The 25,767-nt window shown below is 41.2% G+C and overlaps 1 protein-coding gene across 2 annotated transcripts in view; it reads right to left on the bottom strand.

The window, feature by feature from the left end:
• cacna1g (calcium channel, voltage-dependent, T type, alpha 1G subunit) overlaps window positions 1–25,767 on the bottom strand; it is a 360,201-nt gene that overhangs the window by 100,743 nt on the left and 233,691 nt on the right. Inside the window, exons 21-24 of one of the 2 annotated variants that reach the window (XM_072242528.1) lie at window positions 24,118–24,244; window positions 22,336–22,461; window positions 19,572–19,661; window positions 14,901–15,114 (exon numbers count right to left, since the gene is read on the bottom strand). In XM_072242528.1, the coding sequence (XP_072098629.1) occupies window positions 14,901–15,114; window positions 19,572–19,661; window positions 22,336–22,461; window positions 24,118–24,244 (557 nt within the window). The remainder of the gene's footprint in view (window positions 1–14,900; window positions 15,115–19,571; window positions 19,662–22,335; window positions 22,462–24,117; window positions 24,245–25,767) is intronic. The other variant, XM_072242529.1, reaches the window with a different exon arrangement.

Genomic DNA, 25,767 nt, shown 5'->3' with positions numbered 1-25,767 from the left:
TTTCACTGGGCAGGTTCTAATTTTGATAAACTGTGGAATACAATCTAATGGGAGAAACTAAGTGGAGACCAAGACCAAGTGGCAATCGACATCCAAAAGTGACATATTGCATTTTTGGAAATGGGATGTTGGCATTTTTAAGTTGATTTGTTGGGATGACAGTATTGTGGCCAAAGTCAGTCTTTATTACCTGCCTTCTAGCTTGGGCAGGTAATGATGGGCCAAGCTCTCACAAGGGATAAACCACTGCAGATGACGTTTTGATACAATTGAGTTCTGGAATTCAAGAATGCCAGGCTTTTCTGAATAAACTTCATCAATGCAGCATATGATTAATTCACCATTATTGCAATCTGCCCTTAGCATGGGAGGTGCAGATATAAGAGGAGATGAAGGAAAAGAAAATTGTCTTGACTTACTCTATTTATCATTCTAATATGGCAACTGTCTTTTGTCTGTTCAACAGATCTTATAAATTCTTGATAACTAATTACATATTACACCTTTCATTGTGATTTCTTTTGCAGGAAAGGGCAAGTTTTTAACCACTGTGAGAGTTTGTGATCCTGATCCACAGATTTTACAATTGAAGTGATATAAAGTCAGACTTAAGTGGACAAGATTCTTTTCTTCTCTATTTTCTTTAATTTACGTTGAAAGCCCTTTCATAATTTTCATGGTCTGAATTGTCTCATATAGCAGTCCCTGCCCAAGGCCCACCTCACATCTTAACATCCTACCACTCTTGTTGGCATAGAGCTATTCTCAAGCACAAAGGTCTAGATATTCAGAATTCTATCTTTGTTTCTGTTGTTAAGTGTGTTAAGCTTGTCCCCTATGACAGATAATTCCACTCAGATCTCACCTCCAAGTCAGAAGGTTATGTCTCCAACTCCCATACCAAAGACGAACAGAAAATCTAGACTAACAGTCTAATTCAGTAGCGAAAGAATGCGGCACTTGAAAAGGCGCTGTCTCCCAGAAAAGTTGTCAAACTGCTTCCCAGGTAACCAGAATAGATTCCATGGTTTTAGGCTAAAGAAAATTAACCGAGTTTTCTTTGGTATGATTGATATTTGTCCCTCAACAGACAGCACCGAACGAGAGAATTTGTCATGATCATTATGTTTGTGGGGCATTGCTTCAGTGATTCACATTCAAGAAGTTGACAGCTTGCCTACAGTACAGATTAATTTCTCTGTGAAGGGTAGAAATTTGAACTGGAATGTAATCCCAAAGAAATAACCAATAATTGTGTGGGAAATACCCGCAGTTTCTAATCTGTCTATCTCCTGGACATCCAAAACCAAAGCACAAAAATCTTGTTAACTTCTTTTTAATCCAGATTCTGATGTGAGTGCCTCTGGCAAAGAAATTGACTCAATCTTCCAGTGTGCTTAAGAATAGACCAGAACCTTTCTCGTTCAAAGTCATGAATTTACCAGCTCTGGGTAAGTCACAGTTTGAAAGGGCAACATTTTCAAGGAAAAGGAAGATACCAGATCTTACATCCAATTGTAATCCAATAAAGTCCAGCATAAGTCTGACTTTCTTTCCGTAATACCACTTGTCCTGTTAATTCAATAACAAAACACAGAAGAGCTCTCTCTGGAATGTGTTACAAAAGGAAATTTCGGATTGTGATAGGAAAGAAACAGGAGAAGACAGGTTCTGAAAAAGTCACAGGCAACAATAATATAAAGCAATAGAGAAGCAGAGAAGGCTAACTAGAATTAATAAAAGGATTTTAAGCTTTCCTTACATTTTTGAAACTATGATAACCACTGGTTAAATGGTTTCTAAGTATTAGGGTCAATGGCCAATTGTAGTGACTTTGAGCTCCACTGACCAAGAGAACTTAGACTTTGAGATATCCAGCTGTTCAGTCAGTTAAAAACAAATGGAATATTCTATACTGGTGAATGATAACAAATAAAATAATAGGCTGCTCCCAAAATTCATGGCAGAGGGGAGGGGTTGGGGGTTTCACCAAACTTCTACTGAATCGCAAAAGTTTTGCTACTTATTGAGTGCATTACAAAGAAGCCCAGTGGGTCATGAAGGGTAATTAATCAATTGACATGTCGACATTTCAATGACTGTGTTTCTTTAATACTGCAATGAACCTCTGAATAATTAACATATTTAAGGAAGTGTCAAAAAGTAGACATAAAAACTGATAGCTATTCCTCTTAAAAATTTAGTAACCTTAACATTAAGCAGTGATTCAATATGCAGTAGGTGATTTTCCTCTTTTTAAAGCAAGTGTCAACAGTAGAACTTGCAATCTAGGAATGACTTGTCTTCAGCAATTTAACTCAGTTGTCTCCAGCAGTCGATTTATATTTGCGCTGAACAGACAACACTTCAGAATTGCTTAGCAGGTGACAGGATTGAATATGATGATTCACATAAACAAAAATGGAAGAAAAAAGGAAATATGGCCAGACAGTAGACTGGCTGTCATATTTCCATATATGGATTTGGATGATCAAATTCGCCTCCATCTTTAACTCTAGAAGGAACAATCTGGGAAACATTAGTATCCCTTTAGTTAACCTACTGGAGATACAAAGGATGTTAAATGATTCAGAAATAGTGACTATTCCTTTTTATTAGATGTCTTACTTATTTCGCTATTTCAGTAAATGTTTTAATCTTTGTAAATTTAAATCGTGAATTATCACGCTTTCATTTTTCATCTTTAATATTACAGATATTTTCATTAATGAGAAAGAAGTGCTCAAAGACTGCAGATTTCATTTTGAAAGTGAAAGTGTGAAGAAAAGAGAGGAAGATGCAGAAAGTGTGAGAGGATGAAAGAAGACACAGACTGTAGGGAAGCCGAGCTGACACCACTAGAAAGAACTGGCCATAGGTCGATAGGAGGAGGTACATGCAAAGCAAAGTGACAACCTGCAGGCAAATCAAATTACATCACATCCTGCTGAAGCTCTTTGCTCTTTGGAATAGTGAAATAAAGGAACTTGTAAACCCCAGTTCAACAGTGTGAATTATCTTGTGCAAGCATATCTATCTGTAAGATCACAGGGATTTTATAAAACATGGAATATTAATTTAAAAATAATCTCCACATGGTTTGCTGTGCCTGCCTGCAATAAAATTGTAACATAAAATGTCTTTAACTATCAGAAATGTGACAATTTTCATCCTACTTAAATACTCGGAATGTATCTCAAGTTATTACATCTGTAGTATAACCTTTATCTGTATTTCTCAAGGGATATCTGATGGATTTTAATTCTTGGTCCATTGTGTGCTGTTTGAATTATTGGATTTTTGAGTTACAACTTTGACCACGACTGCTTTGGTACTGGAAAGCCAGCTTTGATTCTAAATTCTATAAGCACAGTGCTTTTTTTATGAATAAGAAGAAGAGACAATACAATTTATTTAACTTTTGATCTGTTTGAGGCTGGAGTATAAAGATAGTTAACAATTCAAAATGACATCTTACACAATATCAGCAGGACTATAAGACTGTTGTGTTTGATATTGAGGGAAAGTGCAGAGCAGACATAAGAGCAGAATGAGGCTACATGGTCTATCAAGTCTGCTCCACCATTCTATCATGGCTGATTTTTTTTATCCCTCTTAATCTGAATGAACCTACAGCGAGGCACTGGATAGAATGTGCTGCAGGTACATAATACACATCCATCAATGATGCATATTTTGTTTTTGTGAGGATATAATTAACACTAAACCAGAATGAAACATGATGAGTCAAAATGCCTTGCTGTTACAAAAAGCTTTGGGAGAAAGAAGCGTTGAACTTTTAAACTCACTGTTTAAATGCAGAGATTGTACAAAAAACAATTTAACCTGGAGTAGTGATTATTCATGGGTGAAATTGAATCCATCATGAAAGACCTAATTGAAACCTATCGAATGGTGAAAGGCCTCAATAGAGTGGATGTGGAGAGGATTTTTCTAATGGGGGAATTCGAGGACTAGGGGACTCAAGCTCAGAATAGAGGGGCCTCCTTTTAGAAGGGAGATGAGGAGGAATTTCTTTAGCCAGAGAGTGGTGAATCTGTGGAATTCATTGCTACAGACAGATGTGGAGGTCAAGTCATTATGTATAATTAAGGCCAGAGGTTGATACATTCTTGATTAGTCAGGTCATGAAGGGATATTGGAGAAGGCAGGAGATTAGGGCTGAGAGGGAAATGGATCAGCCATGATGAAATGGTGGAGCAGACTTAATGGGCTAAATAGCCTAATTCTGCTCCTATATTTCATGATCTTATGGTCCAAAGTACAATTTGAAATAAATATATGAACTTTTAATCTGGCTGTTTATATGGACAGATGGTCCAGAAACAAATTTAACCTGGAGTAGAATGCACTGGTGATTATTCACTGGTGAAACTGAATCCATCATGAAAGTGCCTTGCACTGCATATGTTAGACACTAGGCATTTTGCAAGGAACAGACGTATACATAATAACACTATTATTCATGTACCTCTCATTCCTGTCCTTGAAATCAGGGGTGCAACTTATGATCACTCTGGAACATTGGCAGCACAAGTACATTGCTACTGTGTAAATCTAAAACTCTGCAGATGGTGGAAATCAAAACTAAACTGAAAATGTTCGAAACATTCAGTGCCTCATTTATAAAGGAGCACCAGATATAATAGATGACCCTAATAGATTCACAGGTGAAGTGTTGCCTCATCTGGAAGGACTAATTGGGGCCCTGAATGGAGGTGAGGGAGGAAGTGAATTGGCAGGTGTAACATGTCTGTTGTTTGCAGGGATATGCACCAGGAGAGAGGTTAGTGGGGGGAGGGCGCGAGGGAATGAATGGACAAGGGAATCATAGAGGGAGCAATTCTTACAGAAAATGGAGAGTAGGGTGGTGGGGGAGAGGCAGAGATGTGTTTGGTAGTGGGATCCCATTGAAGATAGCAGATGCTGCAGAAAATAATGGGTTCAATGAGGAGGCTCATGGGGTGATAGGTGAGGACACGAGGAACTCTATCCCTGTTAAGGCAGTGGGAAGACGGGGTGAGCATGGATGTCCAGGAAATGTTGGAGATGCGGGTGATGGCTGTATCAACGTTGGAGGAAGGGAAGCCCCATTCTTTGAAGAAGCAGGACATCTCCGATGTCCTAAAAAGAAAAGCCTCATCCTGTGAACAGTTATGGCAGAGAAGAAGGAACCAAGAAAAGGGAATAGCATTTTTACAGGAGACAGGGTGGGAAGAAGTAGAGTCAAGATAACTACGGGAATCCAAAGGTTTATAAAATATGTTAGTAGACAGTTTGTCTCCAGAGATGGAGACAAAGAGATCAAGGGGAGAGAGATGAAATCTGTTAAAGTTCACAGGGAATTGTTTCTTTACAATTTAGCTGTTGAGATAGTCATTCAATACATTCAGTATTGACCATAAGACAATAAGACAAAGGAGCAGAAGTCGTCCATTCGGCCCATCGAGTCTGCTCCGCCATTTTATCATGAGCTGATCCAGTCTTCCATTTAGTCCCACTCCCCCGCCTTCTCACCATAACATAGAAACATAGAAACATAGAAAATAGGTGCAGGAGTAGGCCATTCAGCCCTTCGAGCCTGCACCACCATTTATTATGATCATGGCTGATCATCCAACTCGGAACCCTGCACCAGCCTTCCCTCCATACCCCCTGATCCCCATAGCCACAAGGGCCATATCTAACTCCCTCTTAAATATAGCCAATGAACTGGCCTCAACTGTTTCCTGTGGCAGAGAATTCCACAGATTCACCACTCTCTGTGTGAAGAAGTTTTTCCTAATCTCGGTCCTAAAAGGCTTCCCCTTTATCCTCAAACTGTGACCCCTCGTTCTGGACTTTCCCAACATCGGGAACAATCTTCCTGCATCTAGCCTGTCCAATCCCTTTAGGATTTTATACATTTCAATCAGATCCCCCCTCAATCTTCTAAATTCCAACGAGTACAAGCCCAGTTCATCCAGTCTTTCTTCATATGAAAGTCCTGCCATCCCAGGAATCAATCTGGTGAACTTTCTTTGTACTCCCTCTATGGCAAGGATGTCTTTCCTCAGATTAGGGGACCAAAACTGCACACAATACTCCAGGTGTGGTCTCACCAAGGCCTTGTACAACTGCAGTAGGACCTCCCTGCTCCTGTACTTGAATCCTTTCGCTATAAATGCCAGCATACCATTCGCCTTTTTCACCGCTTGCTGTACCTGCATGCCCACTTTCAATGACTGGTGTATAATGACACCCAGGTCTCGTTGCACCTCCCCTTTTCCTAATCGGCCACCATTCAGATAATAATCTGTTTTCCTATTTTTGCCACCAAAGTGGATAACTTCACATTTATCCACATTAAATTGCATCTGCCATGAATTTGCCCACTCACCCAACCTATCCAAGTCACCCTGCATCCTCTTAGCATCCTCCTCACAGCTAACACTGCCGCCCAGATTCGTGTCATCCACAAACTTAAAGATGCTGCATTTAATTCCCTCATCCAAGTCATTAATATATATTGTAAACAACTGGGGTCCCAGCACTGAGCCTTGCAGTACCCCACTAGTCACTGCCTGCCATTCTGAAAAGGTCCCGTTTATTCCCACTCTTTGCTTCCTGTCTGCTAACCAATTCTCTATCCACATCAATACCTTACCCCCAATACTGTGTGCTTTAAGCTTGCACATTAAACTCTTGTGTGGGACTTTGTCAAAAGCCTTTTGAAAATCCAAATATACCACATCCACTGGTTCTCCCCTATCCACTCTACTAGTTACATCCTCAAAAAATTCTATGAGATTCGTCAGACATGATTTTCCGTTCACAAATCCATGCTGACTTTGTCCGATGATTTCACGATTTTCCAAATGTGCTGTTATCACATCTTTGATAACTGACTCCAGCAGTTTCCCCACCACCGACGTTAGGCTAACCGGTCTATAATTCCCCGGTTTCTCTCTCCCTCCTTTTTTAAAAAGTGGGGTTACATTAGCCACCCTCCAATGCTCAGGAACTAGTCCAGAATCTAACGAGTTTTGAAAAATTATCACTAATGCATCCACTATTTCTTGGGCTACTTCCTTAAGCACTCTGAGATGCAGATCATCTGGCCCTGGGGATTTATCTGCCTTTAATTCCTTCAATTTACCCAACACCACTTCCCTACTAACATGTATTTCGCTCAGTTCCTCCATCTCACTGGACCCTCTGTCCCCTACTATTTCTGGAAGATTATTTATGTCCTCCTTAGTGAAGACAGAACCAAAGTAATTATTCAATTGGTCTGCCATGTCCTTGCTCCCCATAATCAATTCACCTGTTTCTGTCTGTAGGGGACTTACATTTGTCTTTACCAGTCTTTTCCTTTTTACATATCTATAAAAGCTTTTACAGTCAGTTTTTATGTTCCCTGCCAGTTTTCTCTCATAATCTTTTTTCCCCTTCCTAATTAAGCCTTTTGCCCTCCTCCGCTGAACTCTGAATTTCTCCCAGTCCTCAGGTGAGCCACTTTTTCTGACTAATTTGTATGCTTCTTCTTTGGAATTGATACTATCCCTAATTTCTCTTGTCAGCCACGGGGGCACTACCTTCCTTGATTTATTCTTTTGCCAAACTGGGATGAACAATTGTTGTAGTTCATCCATGCAATCCTTAAATGCTTGCCATTGCATATCCACCGTCAATCCTTTAAGTGTCATTTGCCAGTCTATCTTGGCTAATTCACGTCTCATACCTTCAAAGTTACCCCTCTTTAAGTTCAGAACCTTTGTTTCTGAATTAACTATGTCACTCTCCATCTTAATGATGAATTCCACCATATTATGGTCACTCTTACCCAAGGGGCCTCTCACGACAAGATTGCTAATTAACCCTTCCTCATTGCTCAAAACCCAGTCTAGAATAGCCTGCTCTCTAGTTGGTTCCTCGACATGTTGGTTCAAAAAACCATCCCGCATACATTCCAAGAAATCCTCTTCCTCAGCACCTTTATCAATTTAGTTCACCCAATCTACATGTAGATTGAAGTCACCCATTATAACTGCTGTTCCTTTATTGTACACCTTTCTAATTTCCTCTTTAATACCATCCCCAACCTCACTACTACTGTTAGGTGGCCTGTACACAATTCCCACCAGCATTTTCTGCCCCTTAGTGTTACGCAGCTCTACCCATATCGATTCCACATCTTCCCGGCTTATGTTCTTCCTTTCTATTGCGTTAATCTCATCTTTAACCAGCAACACCACCCCACCTCCTTTTCTGTCATGTCTATCCCCCCTGAATATTGAATATCCCTGAACGTTGAGCTCCCATCCTTGGTCACCCTGGAGCCATGTCTCTGTGATCCCAACTATATCATAATCATTAATAACAATCTGCACTTTCAATTCATCCACCTTGTTACAAATGCTCCTTGCATTGACACACAAAGCCTTCAGGCGCTCTTTTACAACTCTCTTAGCCCTTATATAATTATGTTGAAAAGTGGCCCTTTTTGATGCTTGCCCTGGATTTGTCGGCCTGCCACTTTTACTTTTCTCCTTACTACTTTTTGCTTCTACCCTCACTTTACACCCCTCTGTCTCTCTGCACTGGTTCCCATCCCCCTGTAGTGAACTAACCTCCTCACGCCTAGCCTCTTTAATTTGATTCCCACCCCCCAACCATTCTAGTTTAAAGTCACCTCAGTAACCCCCGCTAATCTCCCTGCCAGGATATTGGTCCCCCTAGGATTCAAGTGTAACCCGTCCTTTTTGTACAGGTCACGCCTGTGCCAAAAGAGGTCCCAATGATCCAAAAACTTGAATCCCTGCCCCCTGCTCCAATCCCTCAGCCACACATTTATCCTCCACCTCATCGCATTCCTACTCTCACTGTCATGTGGCACAGGCAGTAATCCCGAGATTACTACCTTTGCTGTCCTTTTTCTCAACTCCCTTCCTAGCTCCCTATATTCTCCTTTCAGGACCTCTTCCCTTTTCCTACCTATGTCATTGGTACCTATATGTACCACGACCTCTGGCTCCTCACCCTCCCACTTCAGGATATCTTGAACACGATCATAAATATCCCGGACACTGGCACCAGGGAGGCAAACTACCATCCGGGTCTCTGGACTGCGTCCACAGAATCGCCTATCTGACCCCCTTACTATCGAGTCTCCTATCACAACTGCCCTCCTCTTCCTTTCCCTATCCTTCTGAGCTACAGGGCCGGACTCTGTGCCGGAGGCACGGCCACTGTCGCTTCCCCCGGGTAAGCTGTCCCTCCCAACAGTACTCAAACAGGAGTACCTATTGTTAAGGGGCACAGCCACCGGGGTACTCTCTATTACCTGACTCTTCCCCTTCCCCCTCCTAACCACTTGTCTGCCTCCCGTGGCCCCGGTGTGACCACCTGCCTATAACTCCTCTCTATCAACTCCTCACTCTCCCTGACCAGACGAAGGTCATCGAGCTGCAGCTCCAGTTCCGTACGCGGTCCTTTAGGAGCTGCATCTCGATGCACTTTGCGCAGATGTAGACGTCCGGGAGGCTTAGAGACTCCAGGGCCTCCCACATCCGACACCGAGAACAACAAACTGCCCTCACACTCATACTGCCCCTCTCCTCAAATAACAACACAAAATGAATACCAAACCTTCCTCGCCTCGCCCGTTTCCGCCTAAGCCTGTTGAGTCGAAGCCCTTGAGCCTTCATTCTGCTCCCGGCTCACTCCGCAGCCCGCAAACTCCGTTGCCCGCTCTATGAGGCTCTGTTCCTTTTAAATCTGCCGCGCTGATGCCTGGCTACTCAGATACCTATCAATCTCTGCCTTAAATACACCCAATGACTTGGCCTCCACTGCTGCCCGTGGCAACAAATTCCATAGATTCACCATCCTCTGACTAAAAAAATTTCTTCGCATTTCTGTTCTGAATGGGCACCCTTCAATCCTTAAGTCATGCCTTCTCGTACTAGACTCTCCCATCATGGGAAACAACTTTGCCACATCCAATCTGTCCATGCCTTTCAACATTGGAAATGTTTCTATGAGGCCTCATTCTTCTAAACTCCAAGGAATACAGTCCAAGAGCGGACAAATGTTCCTCATATGTTAACCCTCTCATTCCCGGAATCATTCCAGTGAATCTTCTCTGTACCCTCTCCAATGTCAGCACATCCTTTCTTAAATAAGGAGACCAAAACTGCCCACAGTACTCCAAGTGAGGTCTCACCAGTGCCTTCTAGAGCCTCAACATCACATCCTTGCTCCTATACTCTATTCCTCTAGAAATGAATGCCAACATTGCATTCACCTTCTTCACCACTGACTCAACCTGGAGGTTAACCTTAAGGGTATCCTCTACAAGGACCCCCAAGTCCCGTTGCATCTCAGAACTTTGAATTCTTTCCCCATTTAAATAATAGTCTGCTGGTTTATTTCTTCTGCCAAAGTGCATAACCATACATTTTCCAACACTGTATTTCATTTGCCACTTCTTTGTCCATTCTTCCAATCTATCCAAGTCTCTCTGCAGACTCCCCGTTTCCTCAGTACTACCGGCCCCTCCACCTATCTTCGTATCGTTAGCAAACTTAGCCACAAAGCCATCTATTTCATAATCCAAATTGTTGATGTACAATGTAAAAAGAAGCGGCCCCAACATGGACCCCTGTGGAACACCACTGGTAACCGGCAGCCATCCAGAATAGGATCCCTTTATTGCCACTCCCTGTTTCCTGCCAATCAGCCAATGCTCTATCCACGTATGTAACTTTCCCATAATTCCATGGGCTCTTATCTTGTTAAGCAGCCTGATGTGTGGCACCTTGTCAAAGGCCTTCTGAAAATCCAAATACACAACATCCACTGCATCTCCCTTGTCTAGCCTACTTGTAATTTTCTCAAAAAATTGTAATAGGTTTGTCAGGCAAAATTTTCCTTTAAGGAATCCATGCTGAGTTCTGCCTATCTTGTCATATGCCTCCAGGTACTCTGTAACCTCATCCTTGACAATCGAATCCAACAACTTCCCAACCAGCGATGTCAAGCTAACAGGTCTATAATTTCCTTTTTGCTTCCTTGTCCCCTTCTTAAATAGTGGAGTGACATTTGCAATCTTCCAGTCCTCCAGAACCATGCCAGAATCTATCGACTTTTGAAAGATCATTGCTAATGCCTCCGCAATCTCCATAGCTACTTCCTTCAGAACAGGAGGGTGCATTCCATCTGGTCCAGGAGATTTATCTACCTTTAGCCTATTCAGCTTCCTGAGTACTTTCTCTGTCGTAATTGTGACTGCGCACACTTCTCTTCCCTGCCACCCTTGAGTGTCCGGTATACTGCTGATGTCTTCCTCAGTGAAGACTGATGCAAAATACTTGTTCAGTTCCTCCGCCATCTCCTTATATCCCATTACAATTTCTCCAGCATCATTTTCTATTGGTCTTATATCTACTCTCACCTGTCTTTTACTCTTTATATACTTGAAAAAACTTTTAGTATCCTCTTTGATATTATTTGCTAGCTTCCTTTCATAGTTAATCTTTTCCCTCTTAATGACCTTCTTAGTTTCCTTTTGTTAACTTTTAAAAACTTCCCAATCCTCAGTCTTCCCACTAATTTTTGCTTCCTTGTATGCCCTCTCCTTTGCTTTAACTTTAGCTTTGACTTCTCTTGTCAACCACGGTTGCATCCTTTTTCCATTCGAAAATTTCTTCTTTTTTGGAATATATCTGTCTTGAACTTTCCTCACTTCTCGTATAATCTCCAGCCACTGCTGCTCTGCCATCCTTCCTGCCAATGTTCCTTTCCAGTCAACTTTGGCCAGTGCCTCTCTCATGCCACTGTAATTTCCTTTACTCCACTGAAATACTGACACATCGGATTTCAGCTTCTCTTTTTCAAATTTCACAGTGAACTCAATCATGTTATGATCACTGCCTCCTAAAGGTTCCTTCACCTCAATCTCTCTAATCACCTCCGGTTCATTACACAATACTCAATCCAGTACAGCCGATCCCCTCGTGGGCTCAACAACAAGCTGTTCTAAAAAGCCATCTCGCAGACATTCTACTAATTCTCTCTCTTGAGATCCATTGCCGACCTGATTTTCCTAATCCACTCGCATGTTAAAATCCCCCACAATTATCATAACACTGCCCTTCTGCCAAGCCTTTTCTATTTCCTGTTGTTATTTGTAGTCCACATCACTGCAGCTGTTTGGAGGCCTATAAGTAACTGCCATCAGGGTCCTTTTACCCCTGCGATTTCTTAGCTCAACCCATAAAGATTCTGCACCTTCTGATCCTATATCACCTCTTTCTAATGATTTAATATCATTTCTTACCAATAAAGCCACGCCTCCCTCTCTGCCTACCTTCCTATCCCTCCGATACACCGCGTATCCTTGGACGTTCAGCTCCCAGAGACGTGTGTCCTTTAGCCATGTCTCAGTGATGGCCACAATATCATTCCTGCCAATCTGTATCTGTAGCTGTACATCATCCATTGAGACTGATAGCAACACTCTATTGGCAACCTTTATGAACGAGGCAGTGAAGGGCTTTCAGTAATAACAGCAGCTGCCACATTGGTGCTACTTATGACAGCTGCGACTTGTCTTTAAAGAGGAGGCACTTGAACAGTTCTGGTGTGTTAAGAATTGTTTGCAATGACAAAAAAATTAAAATAACATAAAATAGATAAATATTAAAGTTGGGCCTAAACTTCAACACTTCCCCTTTCAGGGTCTTATATCTGTCCTAGCATTACAAAACCAGTTTACTTTATGTGACCTTGGTCTGGCTATATGAGTCTCAGATACAAGAAATTCTGCGAGTGCTAGAAATTTTGAGCAATACACACAAAATGCTGCAGGAAGTTAGCAGGCCAAACAGCATCTATGGAGGGAAATGAAGGGTCTCATCTTGAAACGTTGACTGTCTATTTCTCTTCATAGATGCTAACCAACTTACTGTGTTCTTCCAGTTTTTGTGCATGTGTGGCTGCCGGAAGGCTGCTCCCTTTTCTCTTGAGTCTGCAGAATGTCTATGATGACCTACATGAAGCTCATGTCCTAGAATGGTCAGCTTCAGAATGGTCAACTGAAAGAGAAATCTGGGATGGCTGGCTATAGACTATTGCATTATCTAAGGGGCTGTGATAGTTGATGAATTGGTGCCCTCTTGACAAAAGGCCTCAATATCCTGAACCTCTAGACTAGACATCTCTTTGGGGACTGCACGTTCAGTGGTATAACCATCTGCTGGCATTTAGTGTTCCACTACTGCTGCAACCTCCATATGTTGACAGTCCCTAGGGGAGAGATATAAAAAAAAACATCTGCACATGTTGGAAAACTAAACTAAAATTGAGAAGTGTTCATCTGAAGAAGGTTTATCAACCCAAAACATAAATTCTGTTTCCCTCAGCATAGATGCTGCCTGACCTGCTGTTTCCAGCTTTTTCTGCTATCCTTACCGAGTCACAGGGGGCTGGCCCCTCTAGTCTTTGTTCCTCAACTCAGAATTAGCTCTGAGCAACTTGAACATGGACCTGCTCATGCTGAAAAGGGGTGTGAGTACAGGGACATGCCTCTGCTTCGACCACATTTGCCCATTTTGTATCTCAGCTCCTATAGGGAGTGACCAGGTCACAGGTGGCGTCTCTCTGCTCAAGTAGGGCAGCTATCCACATGATCCATCAGCTTATGGATGCCTCCACTCCCTGAGGTAGCTAACAAAATGTGGCATTCCCCTGTTGACCTTTACCAATTTCTATTGATGCACCATAGAAAGCATCCTATCTGGACAAGTAACAAATTGGTATGGCAGCTGCTCTGGCCGTCACCACAGGAAATCGCACAGAGTTGTGGATGGAGCTCAGCACATCGTGAAAGCCAGCCTTCCCTCTGTAGACTCTGTTTATGCTTCTTACTGCCTCAATAAAGCAGCCAGCATAATCAAAAACCCTACCCACCCTGGGCATTCTCTCTCCTCCACTTTCCCATCGGGCAGGAAATTCATAAGTCTGAAAGTACATCACAACTAGAAATAATAGTGAAATGTGATCAACTACAACAGGTTAAATAGACTACTGCTTATCCCTACTTCTTTGTAAAATAACTACCCACTCTTAACTCTCTGATAAATATTCACTTCTAAAATTCTGAGCACAAAAATGCCCACAGTTCACCAAATAAAGTGCAGTGCCTTACGGCTGTCAGTTTTAATCAAGCTATTTTACTGAACATATAGTGAAGGTCAGTTACTTGCAAATACAGCAACTCCATTACCAATGAAATATGTAACACCATTGTTTTCAATAGAAATGTCTTCCTTTCCATTTCTATTTCCCAACAGACTTCAGTTTTAAAAAGACCAGGCTCTGTGCAAAGCACAATTTGAATAATGTACATTATTGCCTGCAGTGAACTTGAGTTCTCAGGCGTATCCTACACTCTACCTTACAGTGAAGGGTTGAAAAGCAGTCTTGGTAAATGTTGCACAACAAAAATCCAATAACACAGACGGTGGGTGCACTAACAGGTCAATAGTGCAAGGTATTGACTCCAATTAGAAGACTATCATGCAAAAGTGATAAGCAACAGATGTAAATTTGAGCCAATAGCTTTGCACTATTGCATGTCACGTTTTCAGGTACTGTATTTGGAATGTTTTGGGTAGAAGAAAGTTTACCCTTTGAAAAGGTTGTTGCCAAAACATGCAAACCAGATATGACATGGCAACTTTTTGCATGAGCTGATGGGACCTTGTTTTTAGCCCAGTTCATTCTACCATGCAGAGGCCTAACTGGCATGCTCTGGGTTATCCCAATTGTCAGGCACTGAGAAGTGGTGTCAAAGGTCAAGCATGACTCAGAAAGATACAAGAAAGACTACCGACCAGCCAGCTGTTTCTCCTTACTCCGTCTCTTTTTCTCCATGCGTCGGAGACGCTTCTCCTCGCGGCGCTTGGCTTCCTCCACCTCCTGGTGCTTCCGGCACTTGTGGAAGTTCTCCACCACCACTCCGACAAACATGTTCAGTACAAAGAAGGCCACGATGAGCAGGAAGGAGATGAAGTAAAGGAGCATCCATGGGTTGTTGTTCATGATCGGCTGAAAACAGGAAAGCAGCAACTTTATAGACATCTGCTCATCAGGTTTTCATTAACTCATTGACAGAGCCATCTTGATCCCATTCAGTTGCACCTTCCCCATGGTGCTTCCACCATGCAGATTATAAAAACCAATGGCATGGTTTGTTTTATGTCAAATCAGGAAATTCCATTGGTGGGAGTTATTATTGCATCATTCTAAATTAGAAGTAGAAAGAATGAAGTCACTCTCCTCACAATACTTCTAATGTATCATGGCAGGAAATTTGAATCACGTTGTCCCCAGGGAATCACCAGTTGCTGGACACAATGGGACAACATGGCTGTGTCAACATGATGTTGGACATGAACTTCCAATAGATGAGACATCTTCTTACCCTTCATCCTTCAAGATACGCTAACCAGCCTACAATGTACCAACCCAATCTCACTTGTGATATCAACCCACAATCGCCTAAGGCCCCAATCTCCAATCTACTGTTCCTGAAGCAGCGGTTACAATCCTACATCTCCAAATAATCCAATGCCATTCACCTCATCCTCAATCTGTCAGCTCTCCTACCCCCTTGTCTAGCTTAAGACATGGGCATCTAGTGCCTAGAGCCCATCTGATTAACCCTAAGCTTCCAGTATCTCCATAGACTTCAACACCATCAGTTACGGTCTGTCACTCTTCCACCAGTGAAAGCACAGGCTCCCAGGTCTTCCTCCTCTGAGTAACCCACCACCCACCACCTACCAACCACATCCCACACTCCACAGTATAGACCTGAATGTATCTCAGGCACTGAACATTCATCAAACCCAGCTTTAAAATCAACAATACATTTTCAAACAATAAAATCTATTTCATTCTTTGAGGGCCAGGTACATGTTACAGGAAATGAGGAAAAATGAATGTTTGGATGCATGCCTCCTTGCAGCATCTGTGAGGAATTGACCCTGGCAGCAGGATTTGGTGGAAGAAGGAAAAACAGAACCGGTCTGATATCAGGTCATGATTGATAGCAAAGGCTATCCTTCATTTTTTTCCCATCTTATACTTTCTGTTACTTATTGTAGTTAATTTCTCCACTAAAGTAGCTGCTTACAAGAACTAGTGGCTATCACTAACATTTTTCTTCCACTTGTTCCTATCACTGTTCTCTAAATTTGGTAAAAAAAAAAGTTATGGCAGCAGTTAGGGAAATTGCTATTGCTTGTCCAACATAGCAAAGTTCTACAGTCTCAGCTTACACATGTTAACATGTGGATAGCAGTAAGGTATGTAATGGTGTAATACACAGAACACTACACTGTAAATGGCACAAGTGACACAAGGACCGTTTTGTTCTCATGTGTGGGAGACATCAGTGCAGACCTGAAGAGTTCTACATTTTGAAGGACGATGAGTTTGAGCATAAGCATTGGCTACCATTGCTGGACAGGATACCTCATATATTTCAGCTGAGCCTACCTGCCAAATTACACTGATAGTCCACAGTAAGTCTGCAAATCAATTAGAAACTCAAGGAAAATGCATAATTCCGCCAACCTGGTTCCAGTTCCTGACAATGAAAAGGATATCAGTATTGACTTCCCCATGTAACCATCTGAAATTACTAGGTGCCGATATAAATTATAAGCAAGTAGGTACATTGCTCAATGTGTAAATGTTGGGCATACTTTCAAACATGGACAGCAGTTTTGATTGTATGCCTAGATTATATCTAAGCATTTTATTTCCTTTACTTTTCAAATCAAATAAACTGACATGGGTTAGTGTAAATGCAGTATCTAAGACATCTTCAAGGAGTGATGCTTCAGAAAAGCCTCGTCCATCATTAAGGACACCCACCACCCAGGACATGCCTTCTTCTCACTGTAACCGTCAGGAAGGAGGAACAGAAGCCTGAAGGCACACACTCAGCTATTCAGAAACAGCTTCTTCCCTTCTGCCATCTGATTTCTAAATGGACATTGAACCCATAAACACTACCTCACTACTTTTTATTTAATTTCTGTTTGTGCACTACTTAACTATTTAATATACATACACATACTTACTGTAAAACTTTTTTCTAAGGTTATCATGTATTTCATTGTACCGCAGCCGCAAATTTAAAAAAATTCATCATATATGCAGATGATATTGAACCTGATTTTGATTCTGTTTTGATACATGACCCTACCACTCTAATATCACTAATTATCCAATCATGATGTTGATTAGTCATTGGCTGGATCACTCCCACTGGAAATATTGGAAACAGATGGTGAAGCCTTTATTGGGAAGTTTAATAGCATGAAAATTATGGATGTATTACATGGAATAGTGATTGCTCAACCATTGTTGAAGACCTCAGCAAATTCCAAAACAGAACAGTACAGCACCCCCCGGTGACCATGCTAGCATCTTTCTCTCAACCAATGTCTAAAATAAATTAGGTATAACCTCATTGTTTGCTGATCATGGCAGCATGCTATATGTTATAAACACACAAGATCCTGAAGTTATGACTGTGAGGCTAAGCTCAGTTCCAATGCCATATTTAAGTTTGCTGTTGTGAGCCGAATCGGCATATAGGAGGGAAATTGAAAGTCTGGTTGAATTATGCCACAACAACAACCTCTCAATGTCAGCAAGACCAAGGAGGTCTTCAGGAGTTCAGGAGAAGGAAACTGGAGGTTCACGACCCGGTCCTCATCAGAGGATCGATCAGAAGTGGGGAGGATCAGCAACTTTAAATTCCTTGGTGTTAACATTTCGGAGAATCTGTCCTGAGCCCAGCATGTTAAGTGCAATTAAAAAGAAAGCAGGCCCTCGACTGCCTTAAAAGTTTATGAACACTTGGCATATCATCTAAAAAACTTTGACAGACTTCTACAGGTGTGCGGTGGAGAATATATTGACTGGTTGTATCACGGCCTGGTATGGTAACACCAGTACCTTTGAATGGAAAATCCTACAAAAAGTAGTGGATATGACCCAGTCCATCAGGGTTAAAGCTCTCCCCACCAAGGAGCACTGTCTCAGAAAAGTAGCATCCATCATCAAAGACCCCCATCAACCAGGCCATGCAGTCTTCTCACTGCTACCATCAGGAAGACAGTACAGGAACCACAGGACCAGCATCACCAGATTCAAGGATGGTTATTAACCCTGAACCATCAGGCTCTTGAACCAGAGGGGATAACTTCACTCAACTTCACTCGCCCCATCACTGAACTGTTCCCGCAAACTATGGACTCACTTTCAAGGACCCTTCACTTCATATTCTTGATATTTATTGTTTATTTACTTATTATTATTATTTTCTTTTGCATTTGCAGTTTGTTGTCTTTTGTACATTGGCTGTTTGTCTGTCACGTAAGGTGTGGTCTTTCATTGATTCTATTATCTTTCTTGGATTTACTAAATATGCCCACAAGGAAATGAATCTCAGGGTTGTATATGGTGACATTTCCGTACTTTGATAATAAATTTACTTTGAACTTTAACAGTTAGTGTTTCAAGCCGAGGCCTTTCATCACAACTGGAAAGGAAGGAGTCAGAAGCCAGAGTAAGAGAGGGGAATAAGTGTGTGTGTGTGTGTGTGTGTGTGTGTGTGTGTGTGTGTGTGTGTGTGTTGCTATATTTTAAATGTCTCTTACATGAGAATGGTGAATGTACTTGAATAGAATAATTTAATTGGCTAATTGTGGTAAGTGTAAATTTTCCTTTCTCTTTTCAGCATTTTGGTGGTCAAGGCTACCAATATTAAATTTATACAGGTTGAAAAATGCTACAAGAGTGCTCAAATAATACAGGCAACATACACAAAATGCTGGAGGAACTCAGCAGGCCAGTCAACATCTATGGAAAAGATTAGAGTCGATGTTTCGAGCCAAGACCACTTGGCAGGACAGGAGAAAAAAAACCGAGGAGATGAAAAAGCTGGGGGGAGAGGAAAGATAAACACAAGGTGATAGGTGAAACCTGATGGAGGAGGGATGAAGTAAAGAGCTGGGAAGTTGATTGGTGAAAGAGATGCAGGGCTAGAGAAGGGGGAGTCTGATAGAAGGCCAAGGAAGAAAGAAAAGAGGGGAGGGCAGATGATGGGTGGGTAAGGAGATAAAGTGAGAGAGGGAAAAGGGGATGGGGAATGGTAAGGGGGGGCATAATAGGAAGTTCGAGAAATCGATGTTCATGCCATCAGCTTTTTTTCTCCAGCCCTGCTGTAGGGTCGTGGCCTGAAACGTCGACTCTATTCTTTTCTATAGATGCTGCCTGGCCTGCTGAGTTCCTCCAGCATTTTGTGTGTGTTGCTTGGATTTCCAGCATCTGTAAATTTTCCCTTGTTTCAAATAATTAGATTGTATATGGGACATTATGGCAATTATGAAGAATAGACATAATAACATCACAATGCAGACTTCCTTTCCATTCAGGGTTTGCAATATCCCCAACAGAAATTGTGATAATTATCTTGAACTTACCTGTTGATCCACTCCCACTGCATCCAAACCATCATACATAATGTCAACCCACCCATCTTTCGATGCAAGAACGAACAAGGACATCAGGGCCTATCAATGGGAGAAGAAGAGATATTAGATCCAGTAACTTGTGATGAATCATTAACTATGTAGGGGTGATCACTAAACTTAGCTTTGGCAATAGAATAAACCATTGTCTTGCGAAGTGATGCAATCAATGCTTATTCCAGCTCTAATCCCATCTAGAAAACACTCAATTCTCTTGCCACCTGAACAGAATACCCACCACTACAGGAGGATAACATTTTCATTTCCAAGATTTAATGCATGCCAAATATTAAAATTAACAAACCAATGATAAATGATTCACAATGTGGGACTGACTACAGAGTTGGTATCCAAAGTTTAAGATTAAGTTGGATCTGGGTAGAGTATCTTAAAGTGGGGAGGGGCAAGGCAGGAGTGTTTCTCAAATTTCTCCCAGCTTATGAAAAATGAAGACAAAGGCAGAATTTTGGGAATCATTGATAGATCTTGAAGGGCCCAGGCTTGCTGAAATTCACGACCCCATTGTATTCCAGAACTCGCTTAGTGAGCCTCTGTAATCCTGTGCCACGAAGGTGGTGGAGGCCAGGTAATTCAATTTATGGGGAGATTGGAGAATATCTGATGGATCAAGCAATTGAGGTTAATGGGGAATTGTCACAGAAGAGGAGTTAGGGCCTACTACTACTACGTCAACTCAGGCCTAGGGGACCGGCATCGGACACAATGATGACGGACTCTCCACTTCTCCCTCTCCCTCATCAGTGTGTCCAGTTCATCTACATTAGCCGTGCCGTTGTCTTCTAGGAGTGTGTTGACCATAGTCTTGGGAGGGCGCCCAGGGTTCATCCTCCTGTGCTTGGTCTCCCATATGATGATGAGGCTGGCAGGTAGCCCGGGGAGGCATAGACAGTGCCCTGCTAGTTGCAGTCTTCTCGCCTCAGTTTTAGTGGTGAGCATTGGTAGGTTGTTACCAATTTAGGAGTTAGGGCCAGCAGAGATCTACCATCATTACAATGAAGGGGAAAGGCCTGGTGGCCTACTCCTGCTATCTTCTTGTGTTTAATGAATTTATAAGAAGAAGGTTTAGGAAGCAAAGGGATAATTTTTTTAAGTAGATTTACTTTAATGTTTTTCATTATTTATGTATTTTGGATGCTTATGATTATATTTCCATTTTAAAAATTATATTAGTTCTAATTGCTCCAATTATTTTTTATATGTCCATGAATCTCAGGTATCTAAAAACTATTAAAAATCAATCGTAGCTTTGATAGAAGCCCAGCCTGTAGCACTTCCAGCCATTAAGATATTTCTAAGTTGGGTATGTCTCACTGCACAGACAAAGTCAGCTGCTGCTGGGGCCTGGAATATAAATGGTGAGTGGAATAGGCTCCCAGCTTTAGGACAGTATGTGGGTAACTATTGGGTGGAATCAGGCCACCAAGAAGTGGCCAAATAACTCCAAACCACAACCAAGAACATTTCACATATTTCTTAGATGTCAGTGTGTGACTCTGCGGGTAGAATTCTCTCTTTTGCATGCAGAATGAGCCATGGTTTGGATGCATTATCACTTGCTCTCACAAAATGAGTCATGAGGCACTGCAAGTTGCTGTAGAAGTTGTCCCTCAATAAGTGGTTAAATAGAAATCTGGTCTACAGCTGCAAAGCTGCTATTAAAGAACATGATTTCTTTTGGTGCCTTGGCAAAAATCACCTTAAGGAAAATTATCTCATGATACACTTGTGGGATGCTGCTTTACAAAGCAAAAGCTGAATACAGTATCCAAAATGGACACTCTCTTTGCCGATCTAACAACTGGAAAACCATGCTAAAATAGATTTGGTTATGCTTTGAACTACTTTATTTTATGGTCTAAAACTAAAAACTGAAAATAACTTCCTGAGATTCAGATCAATAAGCTTGAAATATTTGGACAACTTATTCATTAATTGAGAAAGGGATTCTGGTTCAAGGTGAACCACCCATCTGGAACCTACTTTTCACATAACTGTGTGGTTCGGGGCACCCTCCAGCAGAAAGTAGTGTTAGCTAAGTTTTAAACTGGCCACTACAGCCTTCTGACTCAGAGGAAGGTGGCAAAGTCAACACCTTATTTGGAATGGCAATTAATTGTCAATGTCAAGGATATTCAAAGTTAATTGTTGATGTTTTATTGTCAGTTTATATTGAAGGCGACCAAATCAAACAGCATGCTAAATGTTAAATTTGGATTCTAAGTCAGGTTTATGATGTGTTCTAGTTCTGGCTGGTCCTTTTTTGTTGTACTTTTAGGCAAGTTTTGAATCAGGGCAGCCTGCAGATAATGAACACTGAGCTGAACTGAAATATGCCTTTTGATTTTGTGTCTTATATTCTGTGTTTCTGCTCATTTTAAAAAAATGTTGCCATTTGCACAATTTTTTTGCGCGTGGGGGAGAGGGCGTTTGATGTTTTTCTTTGAATAGGTTGGTTCCATGGTTCTTTGTTTCATGGCTGTCTGTGGACAACATGAATTTCAGGGTTGTATGTTGCATAAATATTTTGATAATAAATATACTTTGAATCTTTGAAAATGAGTTAACTTTTGGGTGTAGAAATGACTAATGAATATTGATCAATTCCGATGTAAAGGTAATTCCTTCAGCTCCAATGTTTCATGGTGCGTTCAGAATGGTGCGCCTACATCAGCATGCTTTCCAAATCCTGTCATACCTGCCCCAAATTGTCAAAGTTGTACTTGTGTCGGATCCACATGTAGTTGGCTTGAATGCAGTCAGATTTGTTGGTGACATTTCTTATGTCTTCCCCAAGGCAGAAGTAAAACTTCCCTTTGAAGAGCTGAAATAAAAATACACATTCATACTTTGGAAAGGTTTTCTTTATGAAAATTGCCACAAATGAGGTACAATTATAGAATGGAACAGCACAGAAAGAAACCTTTCAGCAGATTTTATTCTCTGAATCACTATGTAGTTAAACCCACTTTCCTTCCTTTGCTACACAGTGCTGCAATTTTTCTCTTCTTTAAGTATTAAGCAATTTATTTTTGAAAATTGCTGTTAACTCTATGCCAATCAATTTGTCATGCACTGCATTCTAGATCATAATGTCATAAATGTAAAAAAGTCACTGTGGTATATAGCATAAAAACATGCTTTTTTGCTCTCCACTTCTAAACCAACCTTTTTTTTGCCTATCTGCCCTAATCCCATTTGCTCACATTGTGACCGTATTAAAAATGCACGGAAGAACACAAATACTTCATTGATGAATTGATTGGATAGTATCAGCTGGTCAGGCTTAGGTTTTTTGCAAAAACCTTTCCTAAGTCTGACTCAGTAACAGGGCAAGAGGAGTGATCATCAAGTGCAGGTAGGCATTTTCCAAAGAGTATGAATGGGGGGGGAAAGCTAAAATTAAATGTGGGTAAGCCTTGGGCTTCTAGGCATTTAGTAGCGTCTCCAGTAGACCAAATACTTTAAAAAATCCATAACTTTGCAAAGATAATGGATCAAAATTTAAGGATTGCTCCTTAATGGCAGATGCAGGAGAACTTATAATGGGAAAATATCAGAATAACTGAAATTTTAAATAAATACTTTTCATTTATCCTGACAGTAAAAAACAAATAAACATCCGAGAAATAATGGGCAAACAAGGCTCAATTGTGTATGAGGATGTTTAATCAGTTCATTGTCAAGAAATAAAAACTACCGATGCTGGATAGTTGAATTAAAAATGCTGGAAATATTCAGTAGGCCAACCAGCATCTGCAGAGAGAGAGAGAAACAATGTTTCAACTCTGTTTCCTTCTCCACAGATGCTGCCTGACCTGCTGAGCTTTCTTCCGGCAATATTTTCGTATCAAAATAACGATAATTAGCAAATATAAAATAAGAAAGAATGAGATTAAAAGCTTAATTAATGAACAGAGAGCAAGGCAAATGTAAAGGGAAGCAGAAAAGGTGGTAATAGAACGAGATAATGCTAGCTAAAGGATTGGGAAAAATCAATGACAACTTAGCACCACTGGTGTGTGGTCCTGTGTCTTGTCATGGTGTTCCCACAAACATAAAGAGCCCTGTTCTGGTACTGAGCCTTACCCCAGGATACAGGAGGTGCAGCACTGGACACAAAAGATCCAAATCCAATACACAGAGAGCCCAGACCAAGGATACATAAATGCATCATTTTGAAGACAGAGAAGGACCCAAACTTGGAGCTGAGCTTCTTTCTAAGACACAGAAGAGCCATGTCCCTGGGCAGCCACGAGGTGAGCCACCCTTCCAACAGTAAGAATGTAAACCTCAGTTCAGAATGTTCTGAATCTCTGTCCTCCACCATGAGAGAGAGCACCTCCAGTGAGCCCTCACTATTGTGCAAGGTGGGCTCCACCTAACAGCCCCTTCCCTAGCTGGCTGAGCTGTCACTTCAGTACGGACTGCAACAATGAGTTCCCAACTCAGCATGCTGAGCAGCCTTGTAGAAACATACCTGCACACCCAGTATACCAAAGATGATGAAGAACGCGCAGCAGATGACCACAATGTTTCCGATAGGCTTCAGGGAGGACATCAGTGTTTCAACAACAAGCTTAAGGCCTGGTGCTCGGCTGATCACCCTGTGTGGAGCAAGAGAACTTGAAGAAGGGATGACTGACCATCTGAAGTGGGTGTTTCTGATATCAATGAATAAATGGTACATATTTTACGTCAGTCTAAAGACAAGTACTACTTTAAGATCCTTTTGTAGTTTATTATCTATGTGGCCACTTCATTCTTTTGGCAAGTTTATCATGCTATTGCTTTCTCAGATACCTTTGGAAAGTTCAGATACATATCAAAATGCATTACCGTCGTCAATAATGCACTCCAATTTAAAGAAAGTGATGAAGTTAGTCAATATAATTTTTCTTGAGCAAATTTTTTAACCGAATGTCTTTTTCATCCATGGTTACTGTTCATTAAATAAAACATTACAAAAATTTGAACAGATATCACTGGTAATACTCAGCAAGTCAGAGAGCAGTGGAGAGAGAAACACTTCAGGTCAGTTCTGGATCCATTGATGCTGCCTGACCTGCTGAGGTTTCTAACATTTCTGATTTAATTTCCCTTACAAGGTTCCTATTAGGTTATCAGACCTATATTAGTTTGTTTCTTTTTTCTTTGTTAAATACGTGTCCAATAGTTACAATTCACCACTACTTTAGAAACACTCCCATATTTAAGGGCAGTTTTCATTCTCAGAAATCTGGACCATATCACATTCAGATTGGATGACATTTCTACTTTGATCACTGCTGAATTTTTAAACATGTGCTCTTTAGTATTTCTCCTATTTAATTTGGTAACTTTATTTAATGTTTTGATATAATGAATCATAGGAGCTTGTCAAAAGAAAAATCTTACACAAGTGACTAAAAGCTTCACCAAAGGGTTAGGTTTTAGGAGTATTTTAAAAGAGGGAAGGGAGATGGAGATACTGAGATTCCGAAGTTATTGCCTCAGCTGATAGAGACACAATTATCAACGTTAATCCACAGGAGACATAATTACCAATGTTAATCCACATTCACTGTTTAGGTTTGGAAGACATTTGTTGTGGGAGAGTGAAGGACTGGAGTAAATTACTAGGATAGGAAAGTGAAAGGCTACAATGGTACTCAAAGACAAGGATGCTAAATTTTTCATCCCTACAACTTAGGAGCTACCACAGACCAGAATAAATACTGATGTTACAATTTTGGATAATTTGTGGTAATTCCCTCTGATGAACAAAGTCTTTCAGTTAACCCAAGGCAAGGTGACACATTCATCTGTGAGCCCTATCCTTCACCCTAAACATTTACTCCTTCCACAGTGCACTATGGCATCATCATACACGATGAACTGCAGCACCTACCAACTTTCTTTCAACAGTAACACACACAAAATTCTGAAGGAACTCAGCAGGTCAGGCAGAGTCTATGGAGGATAATACCTGACCTGCTGAGTTCTTCCAGCATTTTGTGTGCATTGCTCAAGATTACCAGCATCTGCAGTATTTCTGTGTCTCCTTCAACAGCACCTTCCAATTTGCAGTCTCTTCCACCTGTAAGCTATATGTAGAATGCTTTAGTGACCACACAAATACGTCATTTTA

The sequence above is a fragment of the Mobula birostris genome, chromosome 24 (assembly GCF_030028105.1).
Source record: "Mobula birostris isolate sMobBir1 chromosome 24, sMobBir1.hap1, whole genome shotgun sequence".
Lineage (NCBI taxonomy): Eukaryota > Metazoa > Chordata > Chondrichthyes > Myliobatiformes > Myliobatidae > Mobula > Mobula birostris.
This window is presented reverse-complemented; position numbering and strand designations above follow the sequence as displayed.